The 17,672-nt window shown below is 44.3% G+C and overlaps 1 protein-coding gene across 2 annotated transcripts; it reads right to left on the reverse strand.

Moving 5' to 3' along the window:
* Nucleotides 1-8,303: 8,303 nt before the first annotated feature.
* Nucleotides 8,304-16,998, reverse strand: ints13 (integrator complex subunit 13). 2 transcript variants are annotated; one of them, XM_028954599.1, is made up of 18 exons: nt 16,718-16,998; nt 15,833-16,087; nt 15,667-15,741; nt 15,366-15,568; nt 15,071-15,151; nt 14,356-14,446; nt 14,140-14,268; nt 13,887-13,910; nt 11,642-11,726; nt 11,418-11,510; nt 10,485-10,574; nt 10,106-10,284; nt 9,821-9,985; nt 9,567-9,721; nt 9,245-9,472; nt 8,976-9,115; nt 8,658-8,790; nt 8,304-8,563 (listed from the first exon to the last, which is right to left on the reverse strand). In XM_028954599.1, exons 2-18 carry the CDS (start codon nt 16,064-16,066, stop codon nt 8,527-8,529), a joined length of 2,142 nt encoding a protein of 713 aa, XP_028810432.1. In that variant the 5' UTR covers nt 16,067-16,087; nt 16,718-16,998; the 3' UTR covers nt 8,304-8,526. The 2 variants fall into 2 exon arrangements, with proteins under 2 accessions (XP_028810432.1, XP_028810433.1); XM_028954600.1 differs by lacking the exon at nt 13,887-13,910 and having other exon boundaries at nt 8,306-8,563.
* Nucleotides 16,999-17,672: the final 674 nt, after the last annotated feature.

Here is a 17,672-nt window from a genome sequence, read left to right on the forward strand (position 1 = left end):
GATTCTCATTAATGTTCAATGAGCCAAATGTCATTTTTTAATCATGAAAAATATTATTAGTGCAAATTTTTATTTTAGTTTTTGTACGTGTATGATTATTTATTTTGCCCTTAATCTTTGAATAGTTTCCTTATATCTTCCATGTTGTAAGGTCAGGATTAAATGTGTTATTCTCCTCTCCGGTATATGTAAGTACAGGACAGAGCGTTCCGGGCTTTCTATGAATGAACAGCCGGACTCCCACGCCGAGCCATGACTCACGGCCGGAGCTTCATGTACTTTACTGTTAGATAGTGGGAACGGGTTATATTTAACCAGGATACACACACACAGCCTGTAAATAACCTGCTGCTACAGTTCACTGTGAGGAAATCCACCTCCTCTGTGCAGGGAGGGCAGGGTCCCTGGCGCCACTCACGTGTGCACCGAGCTCGGCGGCGCTCCCCGGTGGCCGAGCGGATCGCTGAGATTGATGGCCGGCCGCATGGACTTAAACTCCCTCGTATCCGGCGCTGCTGGCAGGTCCCAGCTCAATTTAGCAAAGAGTGGAGAGAAAAGCCGCCGGGGGGGCGGGTTCACCAGGAGCCAATTCATCTCCAAGCTGAGGGACGTGCGAGGCGGAGGAGGAGAGATGTGGGTTTTTATTTCATTTGCTAATAAAAAAGACATCTAATGAAAGTTTACTTTACTACTCACCCACGGGGAGACGACCGACCCAACCCATTGTCAATAACACAATTTATTCCCTAAGACAGGAGCCACAAATAAACAGGATGAAGTTCTGCTGACCCTCTTTTCCAAAAAGGAAGCTGCTGCAGGACCTGCAGAGAACTCGGCCCCAAACCTCCGGCTCATGAAACATCCAGCAACCTCTACGCAACATGCTGAGATAATCGGTTTAATCTGATTAAACTATCAGGCAGTCATGATGTGAGACATTTGAAAGTCAAATATCCCATTTTTACATACAGTCAGTAGTCCCCTTCTAAGGGGGGTTAAATGTCTTGCTCAGGGACACGATGGTAATAAGTGGGGTTTGAGCCTGGGACCTTGTGTCCGTCCCACAAATTTGCACCACAGCAATTAACATCTCTCATTATTCAAGGGAGAATTTTTTTGGCGCTCTTGTAATTTGTTTTCTTCAGCACCAGGGTGCAAAGGATGAAATCAGGAGAACAATCCAGAAATGAACTGGATTTTTTATTATAAACCTAACACACAGCAAATTGTTTAAACTATTTAAATGTGATCTGATGTATTAAATGTGTAAATGAAAAGTAGTGATGTTGTTGTGGCTTTTCCACCCCTGGAGACCCCAGTCTTAATTAACGCTGTCAGGAACGTTACGTAAGAATTATTATTTATTCTCCAGCTGAAGTGAGTGAGGGCGACTGAGAAAGTCTGAGCCTACGGCAAGGGCAGCAAGACTTGAATGACAGCTGCCACTCATCAGCAGCGCTTCGGTGCCCTTAGGTCGACGCCCACCTCACTACTGATAATTCTGTACATGCATAAACACACACACACACACATCCATGCTCACACAGAGTTTGCAAAGCACCTGCTCATCACAGAAACCCAGTCCTTCACCAGCTTTGTTGCCAGATTGGGTGTAAAAAAAAAAGTGCACCGACACATCAGACTGGAGAAGATATTTTCTGTGCATTGTAGATAAAAGCATGCTGGGTTTTTTGTAAGGAAGTTGAACTTAATGTCAATCAAATGTTTTAGACAATTCTGAGTGCATTTTAGCACAGCACAGCACTCCCTCACATACACAATCATACAAATTATAGTCCACTGCATGAACTTTGATCTACTTTGAAATGTACCGATATATCGTTCTTTTGCTTATTTACATTTAAAACCTACTTACAATATTGAAGAGACATATTTCAACATGTGGGAACAGATCTCTCTACAAGCAGAATCCCCAAACAGGCAATCTGGATAAATGATTCAGGACCTCCAACAGCGGAATGAATATTTTCCATTTGAATTATGCATGAATCATCTGTTTCCCAACAGTTCTGTGGGGGGTAATAGGTTAACAAGGGCTTCCCCCATCTCACAGGAGACATGCTCGATTTCAAATCTTCACATACTCATTTGTTTCATTTCAAATAGTGTTTATAAGGTCATTTAGGTCTTCAGGTCATTTGCATTAGATACCCTGACATGAAAAGGGTCTCCTAATACTGTATCTGAAGCCTCTTTCCAAAAAGAAAGAGGCTTTCTTTCTTTTTGGTGAAGAATTACAGCCACTTTGATCCAGTCCCACAATGAGGACGTGCCGTTTTGGTGTCTGTAACTTTAAATGCTAATGAGGAGGAGAGCGACCTATAGAAGCATTCGCAGAAATTACATCATCAACACCAGTCACAAACCACACTGTTTGGTGCAGACAGGAAGTCGTGTCAGGGTTTTTTCAGAAAAAAATGTAAAAGTCTCACGCATTTGTGCTCATTTTTACATCCAATCACCAAGCAACTGCAACGGGAGGTAACCTTTCCCCTTATGACGTCATAAGGGGACAAAATTCCAGATCCGACGGTCTGAGCTGCCTTAGCACTCTTTACACCATCACCATTTCTAGCCACTGCAGGACCATAGACAGGCTGTGGTAACTTGTATTAATGTTGAAACACCTCACAGTTCTCATGATCGGGGACCTTTAATGCACATTCTGCAAACAGTTTACAGCCGTACGCTTTTGATGTTTTATCATTTTAGCTGCTCTGTGGCATTCCGATTAATTCTCATTAATACACCTCCATTCTCTGTGCTTCTGGGGAAAGGGGGAGCGCTTGACGGAAACATAAGCCTCCTGCAGTCACTATGGAAACTCGGGCAGTAAATGGCAGCTTCTCTGAGGGTTTAATAGGTTCCTGCTGCTCGGTCACTTTGGCCAGGGTTGGACTTGATGGAAATGGCCACAGCCGCCAGGAAAGGCGGCCTGGTCACTTAGGTCAATTAACAGGGTAATTTATTTAGATTACAGATTACAGCACCAACAACCGCAAGGAAAAATATGATCGAAGCCATTTCGTATCCATGAACAACTGCTGCATATGGTGTCTGCCTTCTGCACCTTTTTATTACACAGGATTGGTAAAAAATACAAAAAATTCACAAAATTAAGCAATCAAGAACATAACCAGATTCTGCAATTTTTTTGTAAATTGTACAAATGTATATTGTTGTTTAAAAATTTCCTTTTCATCCACCTACCATTTTCAAGGACGTGTTAGCACTTTTATTACCAGATGAAGAAGGACATACTGTGTGTCCTAAAGCAAAAGAACACAGCAGCGCCTGCAGAACCTCCAGGAGTTCTGATAAGTTAGTACCACGATTAGAGCGCCATCTAGTGGAATGCAAAACGAATGCCAGTCCTTTTGTGGTTCTTTTAATGCGGTGTGTAGTTTGAACCACACAGAACATTCAGAACATTAAGTGATGTACAAATATCATGTGCTATATACCCTTATTACCCTAAAAACAATGCAAAAATGTACAGGGGACTATATTAGGACTCACTGGGCTCTTAGGACAGTGTTGGTGCACTGGCACTCATTTATTTAAAAAAATTCAGCTTGATGTCACAGATGAAAAGCTTGAGCATATATATAATTAGAGTGTGTCATTACTGTTTATTACTGTTTATTAACTCTAGAAAACCTGCTTTCAGTTGGCTAAATTACCGCACAGTTGTATACTGTTGGTGCATTTGAAATGAGTTAGTGTATATAATACAAAGACCAAAAGCATTATCTGAGTGCAGTGGTGTCCCTCCAACCATGCAGGGCCTAAGATAATATTACACGTCTCTTAGCAACCTTGAGATGCGGGTAATTGGACACACAGCAACATAATGAGGGTCTGCGGTGGAATAGCAGACCCAGAGGGCAGCCCAGCTCTTCAGGTAATTATCTGCTGCCGTGTTCTCATCTCAATTGACTGCATTGTGGGAAATCCTTGTTGGGCTGTCATATTATCACAGCAATGAGAAGCAGCAGGACACCAGCAGCAGGAGCAACTTGTGGGTTCAGCCTCGGAGCAAACATCATCCTGGCCTGGAGAAGAGGATGTCTGGATTTGATCAGCTGATAGGACAGGAGTGAGTCTCATGTCGTCCAGCCTCTTCTACTTTGCCTTCCTCCTTGTCTGTCCCATCATCATCTTCCTCTTGCCACTGGGGTACAAGCTCCCTCAGGGTCTGTCTGACCACACAGTGGTCACAGGAAGAGCCTTTCAGCTTCACCTGCCTACAGTATTCAACCAGAGCGCACCACTAAAATATCATGTAAGCCTCAACAATCCTTTTCTTTAAATAACCAGGAGGCACGTAGGAGCAGAAGTTTTCACTGACGTCTTAACGGCTTTCATTTGACTGACTTTTCAGGTCTCGCTGGCAATGCTTCCTAAATGGATTCTTTACAACGGACAAACCAGCACGCTCTCCGGCCTGCCGTTACGGGAAGAAAGTGGATGCTTTTCATTTCGAGTAACAGCCACAGCCAAGAGGTTCACAAAAACTGTTGGATTCCGTCTCCACGTTGTCACTGAAATCAAACATCTGGCCCAGAAGGGCAGACCTGGCCAAAGCATATGGTAGGTGTATATTGATTAAGGGCTATGTTAAATTAGGACTATGTGTGATATGATGGCACATTAACATTAAAAACTAATGTCATTCTGAATACAGGAGCTCTTTCTCATACATGTCAGCTGGCCCTGTCACCTGGGGAAACCTGCTTCTGCAAACAAAGCTTCTGCGTTGCGGTGCTGAGGAACGCATTGGGCTCGTCCACAATCTTGCAGAATATCTGCGCCTTCCCCCAGGATCTGTCAGGCTTCTGTCCTTCAGGAAGCCATCTGCACTCCACACAGAAAACATTTCCATCTGGGCCAGGGGTGGCTTGACTCACTGGAAGGTGACTCAGACTGCAGAGCTTCTCTGGCCTGTGGGTCATGTGGATGGAATGCAGCTGTCTGACCTGGCCCAAGTGCTAAAGCACAGCACGAGATCAGGAACTCTGACCAGGCTGCTGGGTACACCTATAGTGGGATGGAGGATCCTGCAGCAGAAACCATCACAACGAGGAAAAAGAAGTTCTAATCCATTCCGCCAAACACCTACACCAGCAATGAAGCATCCATTTCCAACTAAGATAACATTTATGAGGTATTCAACCACTTCATCACGCTTCCTAAATCCTTTGTTCTTACCAGAAAGAACTCTGACTCCTTCAAGTCTACGTCTGGAATATCCTGCTGGAACCTCACTTGGAACCACCACTCTGCATGCCTTGCCAGTTTTTCCAAAGTGGGAATCCAGTTCAAGGTACACTGGAAAACTGAACATCAGTGCTTTCCCCAAGTGTGAACACACACCCACACATTCATGTCCACCTCATCTCACCTCACTTGACTTGCCGATTGCTAGATCCAATGCTGAACTGTCAAAGAGATCGAAGGTTAAGCTGCCCACAGCCTTGAAGCTTGAATTGTCCTCTTCATCATACCTTGAAACACAGTCCATCCAATTCCACAAAGGCTTCACAGGTATTGATTCACACACAATAAACTTTGGCATTTTTTCTCTTGGAATAAATAACATAGATCCGAGCATATCTACCTCCAGTAAGCCTCTTATCTTTACGCATGCAGGCTCCAGCATTCCTCATTCTGGAGATGACCTACAGTCATCCTTGAGCGACTTGATTCATATTCTGGAACCATCACAGAAACCCTTGTTAACTCAAACCACACCTTACAGATTCCAGTCTAGCCTGCACATCCAAAGGACAAGTTTACCATGGAATACAGATGACTTGACCCCAACCCAACCCGCATCAAGACAGTCAAATCATTCAGAAAGCCCACACACTCCAGCCTCTAACCTGTGGCCTCCCACAGTGTGCCCCCAGAGCTTTGCTCATTTTGTGTCCTCACCAACATTGCCAAAATCCCAAGGGTCCCACATGCATTCAGAGACCACGGTCTTCCAGGACACATTACAACACGAAGACATGCTTCTTTTGGGCCATGCCACTACACCACTGGAGATAGTGACTTCCTGTCAGGCCGCTCTATTTGGTAAGTGTTCAAATAGTTCTTATATGTTTCAAGAACATCCTTAAACTGCTACTAAAAAAATTATCAGAACAAAAACTGGATAAAATTGGCTTGGTAAATCTTCATTGTATGACTACGTATGTATGTCTCTTTTAGAAAGCGAACTCTACAAAAAGAAGAGCATCGTCCATCCATATCAGCGGCCATTAGAATTGTCACAGGACCAGCAGGACCAGCCACACCCAGGATGTGAAAGAGAAATGTCTGAAACGCCTGGGCTTGTGATAAAGGTTCCATCGTTTCGTGATGAGACAGTATTATGCACACACACATCTGGATGGGATGAAAGTAAAGCTGCAGCATCATTAGAGGCCCCAGAATCAGTTACAACGGATTCTTTTGGTGGGGATCCATCACCTATTTCTTTCCTGCACCTAGACCATTTGATTTGGGAATCCTTGAGTCCACCAGCAATCTTAAACCAGGACATAGTCACATCTTGCGTCTTAACAGGTGCCTCTTCAATTCCAGCAATCGTGGATCTACATAGACCCTGGATTATAACTCAGTCTATAACACTCGGTCTGACATCACATTTTGACGTGCAGAGCTCCTCGCTAATCAGCTCGATTTTCAGTTTGGAAATGCAGTCTTCAGTGCAGTGGCCTCTTTCATTGTCGCTCGTCTTGGCTTCATCTGAAAGTCTCAAAGGAAGGGATGGACTGGCTGTAACACCGGCAGCTTCAGGGAACCTTCATCCAACCACCTTACCAAACACACCATCCGTCCAAACCAATTTAACACAGAAAGAAACACAAACCTCGACTGCTGAAACATCAACTGAGCAAAGAACCTCCACCAAGCCCTCTATAACACTTGGTAAGACTCATTAAATTATTAGGTCTTTCTTCACAAAAGATAATATTGGTCTATAAATAAAAAAAATGTCTTCCTGTTTAGGACCTTCAAAAATGCCAGATCTTATGGCCACCATTGGATTCCCATTTCATTATAAAATACCACCAAGAATCTTTCAGGACCTTGAAGTTGGAGGGGCTGGATCACTCTCCATGCAGCTCGTTGCCGTTGACGGGCCTCCGTTACCTGTGCAGTCTTGGTTGTTGCTGGATGACTTGCGCCTGCACGGCATCCCTCTTGAAGAGGACCTGAAGTTCTCACCACAGCGTCTGGAACTGGTTGCTACTGACAGTCAAGGCATCTCCACCAAACTTCCACTGGTGATGGAGCTTCGCCGACCCACCATCACACCCTGCTTTAGCTTCAGCCTGGTTATTGGACTCAGCCTTTTCTCGTTTTTGGTCAGTCGACCAAAGGTGGAGCTCTTGATGAACAGGCTGTCAGTTTTTTTCAAGGACCCCAATGGGAATCACCTTTCTTTGCTGTCTTTACATCCAGGGTCAACTGTAGTGACCTGGTACAATGTTTCCCTTTGCCAGGAGGTGAGACACTGCCCAAAGACCCATATTCAGAGCATGTGGGCTCAAATTGAGATGAAAAATGAGCAGGTAAATCCCATTTTAAACCAAGTCATGAATCCAGAGTTTCCCATCAGCAAAGTTGGTCAAGTCAGCTACTTTGGCAAATGCACTGAATCTCTTCCAACAGCCACACAAGCCCCTCCCATCTTAACCACTGACACTTTAGCACCGACAGTGGGCACATATTACTGGATTTCCAGTGTATTATCTGCACTTCTACTCATCTGCTGCCTGATTCTATTACTGATCTTCATATCATTCTTGCTGTATTTCTGTAGAGGCCGCATTACTTTATGGAGAGTTACGCTATTCCCATCAGAAAGACTTTCACTCGGTTATCATTTGGATAAATCAGCCCTAAAGCCAAGAAGACCACCAGTTTTCCTCAGTGAAGTACCTCCGCCACCCCTACAGATGTGGCCAAATCTCACCAATACCCAAAATAAAAATGAGGCTTCTAGAGAAGACCAGTCAAGCATCCCAAAGCAAATGACTATATAACTATTTTCCTCATTACTTGTTCTGCGGCCAAGGCAAGGCGAAATTAAAATAATCGATTGACAGAATAATTTTGATATACACCTTTTCTTATAAGCAAATATGAATGATTTTTCTGCACCTGTGCATGGTATACTTGATCTTTATTTGTCAATACATCTACTGTAATAAACACAGCAAAATGGGACAAAAAAAAAAAAAAAAAAAAAAAAGTCATTCTGAATAAAAAAAAAAAAAAACGTTTTTTTTGCACAAATATTCCGTAGTATTTATTATTTCAAAAACATAGATTTGTACAAACCCATGAGTTAAAAAAAAAAAATGTACATTTGTAAAAAGCCCACAGGACATCAGCCCATCATCCTAGAAGTGACATCACTTCCACAGCAACACAATAGTTTTCATCCAATAGTGTGTCACTATGTTAAGAGTTTTAGTTTGTTGTACATCATCTTGTGGCCTTTCCATTCTCATGGAGATCCATGCTGTTGTGATAAAATAGAGGAAAAGATTGGATTATTTGCTACACAGCAATTAATAATAAATGTTGTGAACTATCATATGGGCAGGTCGCCTTACCCATTGTCCTCTTTGAGGTGCTGGTACAGCTCAGCCTTATTGTTCACAGAATTAAGCCTCCCGGCAAACACCTCATGCTTCCTGGAGGTCGCTGTTATTCTATTGGTCCACATCGTAAGCAGAGAGACTGGGCCTATGATGTCAATAACAAATAAAAAAAATCAGACAAAACGAACCTGGGTAGGGTTTGTACTCAATTTCAACCATTTTAGTTGTGTCGGGGCCTAATTTCCGATTACAACTGCAATATAGACAATTTACCCTTCAGTGCACAACAGTGTATGAAGGAACAAAAATTAACCACGTGTACGTTTTTACCTTTGGATTTCTGAGGCGGCTGGATCTCCTCACTCATGAGACGAGGCTTCTTGTTGAGTGGCTCAGGGGAGTCAGGAGAATCCTTGATCATTTCCGATTCTGTCTGTTCCTCTTTCTCTCGCTCCTGTGGCCCCTTAAGCCTGGAGGAAGAGCAGGAATGTTCATTGAAATGTTGCACTTTGTTAAAAACATGCAAAGCTTATCACAAACATCTAGACACACTGGAGATGAGACTGGAAAAAGAAAACGGAGACTTTAACACACAATACCTTTCAGAGTCCGGCCACGCCTTCTCATCAGCATCCTTGCCATTCTTCTCAGCTTTGTCCTCCTTATCTTCTCTCTTCCTACCCCGCTTCTTCCTCTCCTCCTCCTCGGGCGGCTTGCTGCGGCAGGCGCTGATGCACTCCAGCACTCGCTGGTGGCGCTCGCTGCTGCCCACGTGGGCCTTCACCAGCGTCTCCAGCTCGTTCCACATGATGCGATACTGCTCATCTCTACAGGTGAAAAACCCACCACAGCTCTTTAACACTCACTGCTGGATCAAATAGAGGTGGTTTTATCAGCGTTTTTATTCCTGTTCATCCAGACCTCTTTGGTCCCTTTCCACGTGAGCCGACAGTGGAAATGGGCAGCGGGTCGTTCTTTCTCTCCATGTCCACCAGGTTGAAGACTGTCTTCTGACATGTCAGCACATCCTCTTCACTCAGCGACTCCTTCACTATCAGATTGGCTAGTGGCACAACCTGCATTTTAAAATAAACGTACGTGTCTTCATCACCTGACATACTGCTCGTACTTTACAGGAAAGCACAGATTGGTCCAGGGTGGGTGCACGTGCTTACAGCCTGCATGTTGAAGATGGTGGTCTGGGAGATGATCATGGGCCAGTATCGGGTGTGGCGTTCCAGCTGGGCTTTGGCCCTCTCTGATGAAGTCCTCCCTGATGCATCCAGAACCCCCTCTGAGAAAGGAGTCAAGCGGTTCTCCCTCATAAATTCCCCAAAGTCCTTAAGTGGAACACAAACATGAGCCAAGCACAGGAACCTTCACAAATATTCATGGAAAAAACAACCAGCAAGACTGTGGGCTGCTTCCTATTAAGGTATGTCAGAGGTCACGATGCTTACCGTAATGCGGTAGTCTGTGACTCGACCGCCACACCCTTCACTGATGGAGGGCGGGTCCTCAAGCGTGGATCTGGTGCTGTTCAGCACATGCAGGAAGATCTCCCCACCATGGCTGCTAAGCATGTGGCTGATGACCTTTGACCCGGATTTACGGGGCTGCTCTAGAAGCACAGATCGACCTGCAAATTCAAAGAGCACATGGGCAGATGTTATAGTCCAGAAAAGTCATCGTTCAAACAGCTATAATGTGTATTATTTGGAACTGCTTCATCCTTGTTTTTAAAGAAAAGGCCTATTTACATCAAAAGAGCAAAATGTAATTAACAGACCACAGATAGTATAGATATAAAAACAAAGGGAAATTTTCTGCCATTCTGACCGTTCAGGAGGAAGTTGGTCAGGCAGGACGAGGGCCGGCTGTTCACATCCACGGGAGATATGCGATATGCACCTGTACAGTAGTGCAGCTCTGCAAAGAAGCAATGAAAAATATGAAATTGGAACTTCACAATTGGAAAATCACAACTTTTAATCAGCAAAGATGAACAATTTCAATATTAAGATTAAGCACTATACAATCTGGGCTAAATTCACTAATGTCACATTCACTATTTCTCCCACAGGGGAAATGATGTTGGTAGTGGTCATGGACACCTTCATCGGCTTTAAAGCAATGTCAACCTGTACGTTGGTGTCGGTAGTAGGCGGGGTCACGTTCACTGGAATTAAAGCACCTGATAACCTGCATGTTGGTGTCGGTAGTGGGCGTGGTCACGTTCACTAGAATTAAAGCGCCTGATAACCTGCATGTTGGTGTTGGTAGTGGGCGTGGTCACGTCGACTGGAATTAAAGCGTGAAAGTGAAAGTGTGAAGTGATCGTCACACGTGATACACTGCAGCACAGCACACTGTGCACACAGTGAAATTTGTCCTCTGCATTTAACCCATCACCCTGAGTGAGGAGTGGGCAGCCATGACAGGCGCCCGGGGAGCAGTGTGTGGGGACGGTGCTTTACTCAGTGGCACCTCAGTGGTACCTTGGCAGATCGGGATTCGAACCGGCAACCTTCTGATTACGGCGCCGCTTCCTTAACCGCTAGGCCGCCACTGCCCCAGCACCTGCATGTGGGTGTTTGTGTACAAGGGGTAAAAAGAGGTGCACTGGGGCATTGGTGGCCACTGCCCACCAAGGGTGATTGTTAAATACAGAGGACACGTTTCACCGTGACACCGTGTGCTGTGCTGCAGTGTTTCACAATCACAATCACTTCACTTTCACAAGAGGCTTTATGTCTTTTGTCTGGTACCCACCAACGTTGTTAGTTCGAGGCGTGCACCACTTGAGTGTGACTGTCTCCTTCAACCCGCTGTCACGACTAGTGCTTCCTGCCATGTGGAGGTCCCCTGTACACAGAAAACATGGTTGAGCTCTCAATGAATGTATATTAAATCACAATCGCAATTATTACTGACCGACAATAGAATTATGTAATTTTTCATGATGATAGTTGCCCGGTAAATGGAACTTCACCCACCACTTTTGATGAACTCCAGATGTGCGTCTCGGTGGTGCAAGAGTTCAACATCATAGTTGGCCGAAGTGTTGGCATGCTGTTCTTCCTTTAGTGTGACAGACACACACAGAAAGGACTGAGATGTTTATGTGAGCCCACGGATTCAGACATCACTGATCTGTACAACATCTGCTTCACTCCATCACTTTGGTCCACTCAGATGATGTAAAGATCAGTGAAACAAAATAGCGGAAACAAAACGGAGAAAGTCGGAAAGGGTGGTAAGGGAAGCTGGGAAAAAATAAATAAATAATAAGAAAAAACACTGCTATGCAAACCAGTTGTGCATTGCCATTACCACCAGATCACCAATTATTCTCAACCTTTCTGATTAAGAAAGAAGAAAATTGACCACTTATGAGAACATAATATTGCTTGACTGCAGTACTGGGCACAGAGCAGAAATCTCACTCGGGTTTGGGCATGAGCACACGGGTGCTAGGGATATAACAACGAAATGTTTAAAACGTCGTATGGAGGACAAACGGTAAAAAAAAAACGTTTAAGTGTGGGATGGGACACAGCTAATCTCTCATTCACAGTGACGTACAAAAATCTGAGAAAAAAAACGATAATATTTACAGCATTTACCAAACGCCCTTATCCGCATTTATCTTGAAACAAACCAGAAGGTCACCACAGCCACCACCATAAAAACTACAGCTTCAAGGAATGGACCAGTAGCATCATAATGGACACCTAATGTACACTATGACACTGGACTATAATTTTGGACTTCTCCACCCCTACAAAAGGCTATAGGCCTTTTTCTCTTATTGGACAATCACCAACCCTGAACTGACACCACCTGCAGGGTCACTCTACCCTGGAAGGGGGTCCCTCTCTCTATCACTCCTTCCCAACGTTTCTTCCTTTCTTTTTCCTCTCTCCTACAGTTATTTTGGTGTGGAGTTTTTGCAGAAGGGTGTTGGGTGTCAACTGCAGACATACTGTATGTTATTATGGGCTGTATAAATGTTGTTGTTGTCATCCAGAGTGCCTTACAATCAGTAGTGACAGGGACAGCCCTCCTGGTGACACTCAAAGTAATTTTTTGTTTTTATATTGATTGATTCAGTCCCACAATGAGATTTCCCCAGGACATGCTGTTTTGGTGTCTGTAGCTTTAAATGCTAATGAGGTGGAAAGAGGCGGGCCAAGGAGGAGAATGGCCTATGGAAGTGAGCGGGCATTAAAGGAAATTACGTCAACACTTCCTGTTTGCCGCAGACAGGAAGTAGTGTCGCAATTTTTCATAAGGGGACAAATTCCAGATCAGACATTCTGAGCTGCCGCTCTCTGGACGGTGGAGCAGAACGACCAAAACACTCTTTACACCGACCGCCATTTCTAGCCACCGCAGGACCATAGACAGGCTAGGGGAACTCTTATTAATGTTAAATAATCTCAGTCAATTTTTCAAAATATGGGACCTTTAAGTGTCTCTCAAGGACACAATGCTAGTAAGTGGGGTTTGAACCTTCTGCTTCATAGGCTGGATCAGGCAAGTTCCGTCCACAATCAAATTTTTTTGAACATTTTTCAATCCCAATTTGTCCTCATTCTGTTAAAGATCATCCCAAGTGAATTGTTCCATCACTATATCATACTGCAAGATAACATTTATACTAGTGTGGCACACCATTTCAGGCTTTCACTACCCCAGCACACCTAATCCTCATCTGGATCCCCAGGCAGATCCGGTTTTGGAAACCAAAAACCCCGCAGGACTGCGGGTCCCCAGGAGTGGGACTGAGGAACGCCGGTTTAAACCGCTGCATGATGCAGCGCTTCTGCAGAACCACCCACAGAACAAGGCTGGGGGAAAGGGTCAGTTCTGATGTTTAAAGTCCGATAGGGTGAAAGAGAGAGCAGGAAGGGGACAACAGGAAAAAAAAAAAAAAAAAAACACCAAACACTGCAAGCACTACAAGTAAAACTACCACTGACTATCACTAAAGAGGAGGGAAAAAAGGGGGCAGGAAGTAAGGTACTAGGGACATGGCGAAGGACTGCAGGGCACTTCAGGTTTCATCCAGCACCAATTGGCGTGGAACGGCTTGCACCAACGCGTACGCCAACACCCGACCCAAGTTGGCTCGGCGTCCCGCAACAGCCAATCACAGCAATTAGCGCTTGATGGATGAACTGTGATCAGTGCACACATCCTGGGGGGTTTCTGGTGGTTCTGGTTTGGATTACTGACCTGGTCACAGATATTTAATGTGGGCTAGCAAAAAAAACAAACAAACAAAAAAAATGGTTTTTTTGAAAATTGAGCACAACATGTTGTACAAATCAAATAACAATAATAATTAAAAACCTGTACAATTATTACATTTGTGCATAAAAAAAATAAATCAGAAAAAGATGACGACGATATGAAGATGAGCCAAGGCATAAATGAAGGCGGTGTGTGGTGGACTCCAGTTTGGGGGAGGGGCTGACTGTGGTGTTACCTTCATGGGGATGTTGGTGATGGTGGTTGATGCCAGGTCAAAGTGCTGCTGGACCAGGATGTTGAGTTTGGACGCCAAGTGTCGGCCGGCACGTACGCTGTGCACTTCGCTGCTCAACACGGAGGACAGCTAGAAACACACACATTCAGACAGATAAACAACACACACACACACACACAGACACTGAATCAGCTCGGCCAACAGTGCTGGACCTGCCTCTTTACGGCTGCGATCGGAGACCAGGGTGTCGTCCCCCTGTGGATAGATATGGACCAAAACCAGCTCACACCGCTGAATGGGCATCAGCCTAGAAAAAAAATATATAGAGGCAAATCACACACACACAAACTGAGAACAAAACCGGAAAAGTCGCTGAAACATACAGGACGTTCAGAGAGTGCAGCCAGATCAAAGTCGGTATAAATTCTTTTAATGTTAACGATATGGCTAGGTTTAACCGTTTAATGTAATTTTAGCAGCTACACACAATCAGAAGCCATATGTCTCCTTTTCAGGAGGACTCAAAAGCAAAGGGGTGATTTGGAAAAACCCTGGACTAAAATAAAGTACTGTACAACACAGACCATGGAGGAAAAAAAAATATCTAAGCTGCGTTGATCAAAAAATGATCTACCTAGAGATTTTATTGCAAAATTTCCTTTTTCCTGAAACAGTGACATGATGTGTGGGCTGCAATACAATATTGTTCTCAATCCGTAGACTTTTGCTTGTAGATCATTCCTTATTTTACAGAGTTGGAAGAGACCGACACTCAGTTCTTCTACCACATCTTAGACACTTTATAGACTATTTCACAATTAGTCTTGTGAAGATAAAAATTAATTAGTCTTACTACTTACTACTAAAACATTTGCACAGTGCTGTGTGTGTTTATATATAAATTCATACAATTCATAATTAAAACGCAGACCTGTCAGATCCTGCTGCCAGTTTGTTCTGCTCCTGTATGGTTTCCGACACACAATCCTCCAGCATCCGGACGTGGGTGTCACTAAAAACAGTGCGAGTTCCATGCATTGTGGTCATAGCAACAATGTAAATGACGTCCCAGAAAGACATAAGACCTGCTAATTTTGTAATGGGGTCCTGACTGCTCCAAAGGTCTAGTGATACCACTAAAAATTAAGTGACATTTAATGGAGCTTATTTGACATTTATATTATTATGTGTTTGCTCTTGAGAAGCCGCTGCTCTCGAAACCTCACCTCTTAGCGTTAGTCAGGCAAATAATGCGGCCCCTGTTGGCCACACGATCTGCCACGTCCATGAGGGTCCGGCGTGCCTCATGCTGGTACTGTGTTATGGCGCAGAGCGACTCCACTGCGGCCACCAGGCCATGGAGGACGCTGCAGCACTCTGGGTCTTCTCGAGGGTTAGGTGGCCCCACAGATGCCAGAGCTGCCATGAGCTAACAAAACGAAAAAAAACACGGCTTCAAAAAACGAATTAATAATAAAATTATAATGCAATCAGACTAGTCATTCATTTGCCGTTTAAACACTGTACCTCTTGAGTGCTCTGATCTTCTTGTCTCCAGCTATTCAAACTGTGGAATTCAGAATCGCTCACAATATAATGAACCTGCAAGAAAACACAAACCACAGAGCAGATATTATCAAGTAAAAAAACACTCACAGGAAATAGGAAATAAGCAAGATGCGTAAGAACGGACCAACTTCCTTGTAGGGTAGACATCGTAGAGGATGCGGCAGTACTCCATTGAGCACTCCACAGCACATGTCCACAGGGACTTGGACACTGGGGCTAAAGGAATCACACCCTGGCCACGGCTCTTGGTCAGCATGTCGCATTCCACCATCTGTCGGCTGGACTCGGCCATGTAGGGGCAGTGGTCCACAACAAAGGCCGTTTTGTGGGAGACTGAGAACATCATGCTGACGTCCATTTGGAGTTAACCTGAGAGGAGCTGAAGTTCCAGAAATTACCATTACAATTTTTGCCATTATCAGTCAAGAACCTGCAAAACTTTCCAAGATTTCTTAATTGCCATTTGTAAAAGACTAAACAGACATCTAGAAGATGTGACCTTCATCTATGTAATATTCTAGTTTGAGATTTCAGTGGTCTGCATCGACATGCCCAGAAATCTTGGCATCTTTAGAACGATGATCTGTGATAAACCTTGCTCATGATGCAGAATTTCCAGAGAACGATGCTTTTAAAAACAAGGGATGAAAGCCTGATATTCTGAGTAAACATAACTATATCTGAGAAAAAACACCGTATCTGAAAGCAATGGGGAAAAGAGATGATATCAATAAAAGATTATAACAATATATTGGTGATAAATGATGGATGCAGATGCATGTGATTATAAAGTGTACACTTTTAAAAAAAGACTGTGATTTATAATAAAATGTCAAATGTTGTTGTGACGCCTTCTTCAAGTCCCATCGCTAGCGTCCCACTTTCACTACTGGACCTTGTAGTATTAAGAATGAAGAATTAATTAAAAACCCACTCAGCAACAGCAATGACCCTCTCAACAGCAAAAGACGAGCAGCTGTGGGTACTGTAACTCATTAGCCGCGTTTACCTGCCCCAGATAGAAGGATTTGGTGGGCGCTGACGCGGGGATTCGGGAGGGCCTGGCTGGCTAGCTAGGTAGCTAGCTAGCTAGCACCGGTAGCCATTTCTCATTCCAACGCCGGCTACATCAGCGACGCGCGAAGGAAGTGCGTCTGAGGAGCGGGCGAAGTGCGCCGCCCGGCTGGTGTGTGCGGACGCGTGTGCAGGCTGCCACCCAGTTTGCGGGGTTAGCGCTCCAGCAGGCGACACGACTGCACGGATGTAACGGGCCACGCATCGGTCCGTCGGCCAAACGCACCGGGCGCCAAACGAAGTCCGCGCTGAACGTTCCGGGGTCTCCTTACGCGCCGAATGCGCTACAAGCACGAAAATAAAAGATACACGTCATAAAGTGTATGTTTATTTCTACATGATTTATTTATCTAATGATTATTTTGTTTCCAATGTCGACCTATGAAACAACACACGGGATTGTATTCAGTCAATTTTATTCCAAACAAAGCAAAATGTAAAAAAATGATGGTCAAAGCAATTAACCTTGCCTGTGATGACAGCGTTTTACAGTCAGCCACCTTAAGGGATGGATTTTCAAAGACCTGAAAGGCTTCCTATGTTGAGAACTTGCTGCTTTTTCATGATAATGAGCATCTCGTGAAGCTGCTTATGAAGATGTCTGTATGTGCAGGCGAATCATGGGGGTAATTGGGAGGCACTTTGAACAATTTGACTCTTCTTTTAAAAAATATCCTCCATACACTTCGTGTCTCCAGATGTAGTTATATGATGTCCTATCTATTTCAGTTTAGGAACAATTTAAGTACATTTCCTGTGTTTCTCTCTGCTCCATTACTCCATGTTGAAATGGAGGCGCTGATGGCCCTGATCTGCACAGCATCTGCTGATGTGTGCTGCTTCAGGCCAGTCCAGTCAGATGATGCAGAGATCAGCGATGGTTCCCAGCG

The sequence above is a fragment of the Denticeps clupeoides genome, chromosome 15 (assembly GCF_900700375.1).
Source record: "Denticeps clupeoides chromosome 15, fDenClu1.1, whole genome shotgun sequence".
NCBI lineage: Eukaryota > Metazoa > Chordata > Actinopteri > Clupeiformes > Denticipitidae > Denticeps > Denticeps clupeoides.